The 7309-nt window shown below is 40.2% G+C and overlaps 1 protein-coding gene across 1 annotated transcript in view; it reads left to right on the top strand.

Annotated features, from left to right (window-relative positions):
* The window catches only part of TUFT1 (tuftelin 1), a 46980-nt gene that overhangs the window by 10467 nt on the left and 29204 nt on the right, over positions 1-7309 (top strand). The window contains exons 4-6 of the mRNA XM_007950880.2: positions 4173-4259; positions 5170-5259; positions 7055-7120. Coding sequence (XP_007949071.2) covers positions 4173-4259; positions 5170-5259; positions 7055-7120 — 243 coding nt within the window. The remainder of the gene's footprint in view (positions 1-4172; positions 4260-5169; positions 5260-7054; positions 7121-7309) is intronic.

Raw genomic sequence — 7309 nt, 5'->3', positions numbered from 1 at the left:
AAGATTATCTTCTGTGTCTGTGTTAATTGGTTTCCCTTTTCTTTGTTGAAGAGGGTCTGTGCAATCCTTCTGCCTAGTCCGCCATCTTGCCCCGCCTCTTGTATCAACTTTTTGTGTGAATATATGTTTTCAGTTCTCTTGGTATATACCTAGGTATAGAATTGCTAGGTCATATGGTAACTCTATATTTAACCTTTTGAGGAATCACCAAACTTTTCCACAGTGGTTGCACCATTTTATAATCCCACCAGCACCTACTCAGCAGCACATAACAACAACAACAACAACAACAACAAAGCAGAGGATGAAGGTTCCAGTTTCTCCACATCCTTGACAATACTTGTTAATTTCTGTTTGTTTTTTTTTTTCAATCACAGCAGGCCTACTGGATGTGAAGGAGCTCTGGTGGCTTAGTGGTTAAAGCATTTGGCTGCTAACCAAAAGTAGGCAGTTCAAACAACCAGCCCCTCCACAAGAGAAAAATGAGGCATTCTGCTTCTGTAAAGATTCACAGCCTTGAAAACCCTATGGGGCAGTTCTATTCTGTCCTGTAGGGTCACTATGAGTTGGAATCAACTAAATGGCAGTGGGTTTGTTGTTGGTTTAGTAGGTGTGAGGTGATAGCTCAGTGTGATTTTAATTTACATTTCCCCAGTGACTAATGATGTGTTGAGTATGTTTTCATGTGCTTATTGCCCATTTGTGTATTTCCTTTGGATAAATGTTTAATGAAAGGCTTTGCCCATTAAAAAATTTGGTTATTTGTTTTTTATTGTTGAGTTGATAGAGTTCTTTATATATTCTGATACTAGATATGATTTGGAAATATTTTCTCCCATTCTGTGAGTTGTCTTCAGTTTTTTTTTTTAAATTGTGATTTGGGTGAAAGTTTACAGAGCAAATTCACTTTCCATTACAGCAGTTCACATACACTTTGTCTTATGACATTGACTACAGTTTACCAGAATGCAACAGCTACCCTCCCACTTCCTCCCCATAGTTTTTTCACTTTCTTTATGCTGTCCTTTGAAACACAAAGCTTTTAATTTTGATTAAGCTCTAATGTATATCTATTTTCCTTTTGTCTCTCTCTGTGTGTGCGTGTGTGTGTGTCCTGTCTGAGAAATATCACAAATATTTACTCCTGTCTTTTCTTCAGAGTTATAATTTTAACTCTTACAAATAGATCTATAATCCATTTTGAGCTTATTTATTTTTGCTGGCTTTCCCCTTATTGTTTATTGCCTTCCCCTTCACCCAAGTTAATATGTATCTACCCTCTAGTTAGTGGTTTCCCTTCTCTTCCCCTTCCACCTCTGGTAACCATCAAATAATACTTCTTTTTGTGTGAAAATCTTTTCTTGACTTTTTACAATAGTGGTCTCATACAATATTTGTTTTGTCCTTTTGTGATTGACCAGTTTCACTCAGCACACTGTCCTTGGTTCATCCATGTCATGAGATGTTTCACAGAATCATCATTGTTCTTTTTAACACTGCATGGTATTCCATTGTGTGTATGTAGTATAGTTTGTTGATCCATTCCTCTATTGATGAGCATTTAGGTTATTTCCCTCTTTTTGGTATTGTGAATAGTGTTGCAATGAACGTGGGTGTGCATATATCTGTTTGTGTCATAGCTCTTATTTCTCTAGGATATATACCTAGTAGTGGTTCATATGGTATTTGTATTTCCAGCTTGTTAAGGAAGATCCATATCGTTTTCCTCAGTGGTTGCGTGATTTTACAGTCCCACCAGCAGTGTATGAGGGTTTCAGTGTCTCCACACCTTTGCTAGTATTTGTTGTTTTATTTGAGTTTATTTTTGTGTATGGTGTGAGGCAGAGGTCCAACTCCATTCATTTGCATGTGGATATCTACTTGTTCCAGCATCATTTTTGAAAAGACTATTCTTTCCTCATTGAGTTGCCTTGGCACCCTTGTGGAAAATCAACTGAACATATTATTGTTATTATATTTATTATTGTTATAAGGGGTTCTGTTGAAGCAGTGGTTAAGCATGTGGTTGTTAACTGAAAGGCTGCTGGTTTGAACCCACTAGTTGGTCTACAGGAGAAAGGCTTGCTTCCATAGAGATTACAGCCTTGGAAACTCTATGGGACAGTTCTACTCTGTCTTGTAGGGTTGCTATGAGTTGGAGTTGACTCAATGACACACAACATTACTATTATTAATACATTATATAATAATCTAATAATTATTATTATTTCTAGACTCTAAATTGTATTCTGTTTATCTGTATGTCTGTGTTTATGCCAGTACCATTGTTTTGATTACTGTAGCTTTGTAGTAAGTTATGAAATTAGGAAGTATGAGTCTTCTAATTTTGTTCATCTTTTTCAAAATTATTTTGACTTTTTAGGTCCCTTGCATTTCTGTATGAATTTTAGGGTCAGTTTGTTAGTTTCTGCAGAGAAGCTAATTTGAATTTTGACAGAAATTGTATGGAATTTTTAGATCAATTTGGAGAGCATTACCATCTTAACAATATTAAGTCCTCCAATACATTAACACAGGGTGTCTTTCACTTAATTAGGTCTTCTTTCATTTATTTCAACACTGTTTTGCAGTTTTTAGTATACAAGTCTTGTACTTATTTTGTTAAATCTATTCTCCTAAGTATTTTATTCTTTTTCAAATACTGTGGTCTCATAGTGCCTAAGGAACTTGACTGCTAAACAGAAGGCTGGCGGTTCAAACCCACCAGCCACTCCTTGGAAGGAAGATGGGGAAATCTACTTGATGCTGCCTCAGAAACCCAAGGAGGGGTCACTATGAGTCAGGTCCGACTTGATGGCACACAACAACAACAACATTGTAAATAGATTTGTATTCTTAACTTTGTTTTGGGTTATTCATTGCGAGTGTATAGCAATATGACTAATTTTTGTATATTTATAATAAATATGGTGCAACCTTGCTAAATGCATTATTCTAATATTTTTTTAATTGGATTCTTTAAGAAATGCTGTATCCAAGATCATGTTACCTGCAAATAGAGGCAATTTTACTTCTTACTTTTCACTTTGGATGCCCTTAATTTTTTAAAAACTGTAAGTTGGTGTATTGCCTCTTGAAGAAATGAAAACCACCACTGCTAACACTTCATTAGGTATCCTCCCAGACACATTCTTATGCATGACATTTTTTCCAAAATGCCATCATATTACATACTCTGTTCTACAATCTACTTTTTTTCCCACTTTAATGATATAGTATAACATCCTCACTGTCAATAAATGTAAATATTTAGAATTTTTAAAGGCTGCCCAGTATTCTGTTTTATACCAAAACCAAAACAAGCTCACTGCCGTCGTGTCAATTCTGACTCATAGTGACACCTCCTTGGGTTTCCTAGGCGGTATCTCTACAGAAGTAGATTGCCTGGTCTTCCTTCCGAGGAGTGGTTGGTGGGTTTGAACCACAAGCCTTCTGTTGTATAGATATACAAAAAAAAACAAAACATTGCTGTCCAGTCAATTCTGACTCATAGTCACCCTATAGAACAGAGTAGAACTGCCCTACAGGGTTTCCGAGGTTGTAAATCTTTGTGGAAGCAGACTGCCATATCTTTCTCCCTCAGAGTGGCTGGTAGGTTTGAACCTCTGACTTTTTGGTTAGTAGCTGACCACGTAGTCACTGTGCCATCAGGACTCCTTCACTGTATAGATACACCCCTATTGTTGGATATTTCATTTGTTTCCAGTTTTTTGTGACCATAAGCAATATTTTGCTCAACTTATGTATTATTGAATCATGTGAGTCTGTGTTATATAATACAGAAATATTTTCTCAATTGTAAAAGATTCAAGGATGGTATATGAAGCAAAATGCAAAAACCCCATTCCACAACTTTCTTCCACAGAAGGAACCATAGTGACAGGTTTGGAGTATATTCTTCCAGTCCCCTTTCTATGAGTATGGATGAGTATTTATGCCACTTAAGTCCTTTAGCTCAATTTATTTAATTAGAATAAATTTCCAGAAGTAAATTTGCTAGGTCAAAGAGTGAATAAATTTTTAAGTCTTCTGATCTGAATTACCAGATTGCCATCCAGAAAGGTGGTAACAATTTACCTTCCCATCAGCAGAGTATGAGGCTGCCTGTTTGCGTGGAATTAATTTAACTAGTGTTGTCTTCCCTATTTCAGGTGTACTTGAAGGGAAGGTCTGGAGACAAGATGATCCATGAGAAGAATATTAACCAGCTGAAGAGTGAGGTCCAGTACATTCAGGAGGTGGGCACCACTCCCTTTCTCTGTGGGAGTGCCTACATTATTCTTCTAACCCTCATATTTTTACTTGGCCCCTGTCTTTTGTGGGTGCCAGCTTTTCCCTTCTATTCCCTTCATTTCTTCAAAGTGGCACCATGCTCTCCCACGTGTCAAATATCATTTCTGACCTTTTGGTTGTAATGTGATAACCAGTAAATACTTATTAAATACCATATACCAGAAGGAAGGTTGGGCAATCCTACTTCTGTAATGATACTGCCTCAGAAACCCAAGGAGGGGTCGCTATGAGTCGGGGCCGACTCAATGGCACATAACAATAACAACAGTACTATCTTTAGAGGGCAGTGATGGTTCAGTGGTAGAATTCTTGCTTTTCGTGATGAGAACCGGGTTTGATTTCTGGTCGGTGCATCGCAGGTGCAGTCCCCGTTCATCTGTCATTGGAGGCTTGTGTATTGCTGTGATGCTGAACAGGTTTCGGGGGAGATTCCAGACCAAGATAGACTAGGAAGACAGACAATTTACTTCTCAAAATCAGCCTAGGAAAACCCTATAGGTCACAATGTCCAATCTCATTATGTATGGGATTGCCTCCAACTGGGGCCAACTCAACAGCAGCAACCCTTTCCCGGTGTTTTCTAACCTTCTCCCCGGTTCATGCTACTCCTTGGTCCTTGTTTCCCCAACTAGAATGTTAGTTACACCAGGGTAGGGTTTGTAATTTTTTTGTTGCTTGCATAAGAGGTACTGGGGCTGTAACTCCACTTGATCTGGGTCCTTCCTGTTCCCAGACTGTGCCTACAACAGTGCTGACTCAGAGTGGTACAGGTTGGGGATGGGGTATGAAGGTGGGTGAGTTGGCATGTTCTCTTTCCCTACCCCAAAGGTAAAGTTGCTTGTGCTCCCTTCCTAGGCCAGGAGCTGCCTACAGAAGCTCCGAGAAGATATAAGTAGCAAGCTTGACAGAGATCCAGGAGATTCTTCTCATCAACAGGAGATAAAGGTAACGGGAACTGCTCCATGGTTGCATCCTCACTGAGGAGGTGGGGTTCTACCAGGCAGGCCCTTTTACCAACCATCCAGTGACAGAAAAGGAGGGAATATAGGAGATATAACTAAGTAACTTCTTTGAGCACTCACTATCTAGTTAAGGCTTTCCAGCAGATGGGAACATGCATTTACACATTGCAGCCTGTATATAAATGCAGATGTTCCTCAAACACTGTACAAAAATTGAATGTATGTAAATCAAATTATCTTAAGTTCATTGGCAAAGTCTCATCTAGAAGAATTCTGTGATTAATCCTCCTGTAAAACAAAGTGTTGTGAAGTGGATGATCTGCTATAAATCCAAGGTTCTTTTATGTTGACTTCACTTTATTTGGGTGACATCTGTAGTGCACATTGGAAGCCTTGGCCCTTGCCTCTTAGTTATCTATGTATATAGCTGTCTCTAGCTGTCCTAAGGCACTTGACTGCTAACCAGAAGGCTGGTGGTTCAAACCCACCAGCCACTCCTCGGAAGGAAGATGGGGCAATCTACTTCCGTAGTGATACTGCCTCGGCAATCCAAGGAGGGGTCGCTATGAGTCGAGGCTAACTCGACAGCACATAACAACAACAACCTGGTATAAGGAGCTCTGGTGGCACAGTGCCTAAGGCATTATTTGCCTACTAACCAGAAGGTTGACGGTTTAAACCCACCAGCTGCTCTGCAGAAGGAAGATGGGGCATCCCCTGCCATAATGATTGACTGCCTTGGAAACCCAATGGGGGTTGCTATAAGTTGGAATCAACTTGATGGCAATGGGTTTGGTTTGAACCCGATGGGGAAGCTCTTTGAGGCTCGGTGTTTGCCCTCTGTTTCTGTATTCAGGCTTAGGGTCTGGGATGCAGAAAGCCATCAGTAAATGTTTGTTAGACTGAACTGATGAGGTAAGTTCTTCCTGGGATAGATAATCCTGTGATGATACTTTTCTGCTTTCCCCAAATTTGAGGACAGAAAAGAAATGTCCTCAGGAAAGCAGAGCTATCTCTTCCATGATCCCTCCTCATCCTCTTTTGGGATTCTGGGTTATACTCCTTCATTTGCATTTTGGTTTAGGTAAGATGGTCCTTCTCCAGCAGCCCCTGCCCCTGTTACTCTGATGGGAGCAGTGGCCCAGCAGCTGGTGCCCAGAAAGTTCCTCTTTGGCTTCAGCCTGTTCTAGGCTTCTGTGAAAGACATTCTCTTAATTCATTTTGCTGCTTGAACTCACATCTAGCTGGTGGGAGGTGCTTTGTCAGGTGGCAGTAAGAACCTAACTTTTTCAAACACTCCCAAAAGGCCAGGCCCTTTGTTTGGCACAAACCAGCTGTCATAAGATGAATAATCAGGCTTTGGGTTGGAAAAAGTTTTAACAAATGCTACTTCCCTTTTTAATTTATGCTTTGTCAAGCCTTGTTAGGATCCCTGGGAGCAAGGAAAACCATTTCTGTTTCTGGCGAGCAGCTGCTTGTATTTCCTGGGCCACAAGGAACAGAGCCCCTGCATTTTCCAAACTGCTGAAAGGTTTTAGCCTTAGGTTTCCTTGGCCTCCCTACAAGGCTGGGGTAGTCCCTCTCAAGTCCTCATCCACTTCTCCACCCTCTCTTCTTTGTATTTCCCATGGAGCACTGGAAGTTAATCTTTCTTTTTGTTCTTCCTTCCCTCCATCTCTCCCTTTCCTTGTAAGATTTGAGGTCTTGGGTGAATAATGTTTTGGATTTTTGGTTGCTTGGGACTGTGTTAACTACCAAACTTCTTTTTCTTTGAATAGGTGGTATTAGAAAAGCCAAATGGGTTTAGTCAAAGTCCCACGACCTTGTACAGCAACCTACCTGAGGTAAGGCACAGAGGAGAACTGTAGAGACTGCTATCTGGTCAGGAGACAGGCATCCTCCTCCTGATTCCATAATTTATTGCCTTCTCTATTTCACTAAATGGGAGCTCTGGTGGCATAGTGCCTAAGGCATTTGACTACTAACCAGAACCCTGGTGGTTCAAACCCACCAGCCACTCCTTGGAAGGAAGA

The sequence above is a fragment of the Orycteropus afer genome, unplaced genomic scaffold (assembly GCF_000298275.1).
Source record: "Orycteropus afer afer isolate SDZICR_OR568_19922 unplaced genomic scaffold, OryAfe1.0 scaffold00290, whole genome shotgun sequence".
Lineage (NCBI taxonomy): Eukaryota > Metazoa > Chordata > Mammalia > Tubulidentata > Orycteropodidae > Orycteropus > Orycteropus afer.
The sequence above is the reverse complement of the archived record's forward strand: the minus strand, read 5'-3'. Positions and strand labels throughout refer to the sequence as shown.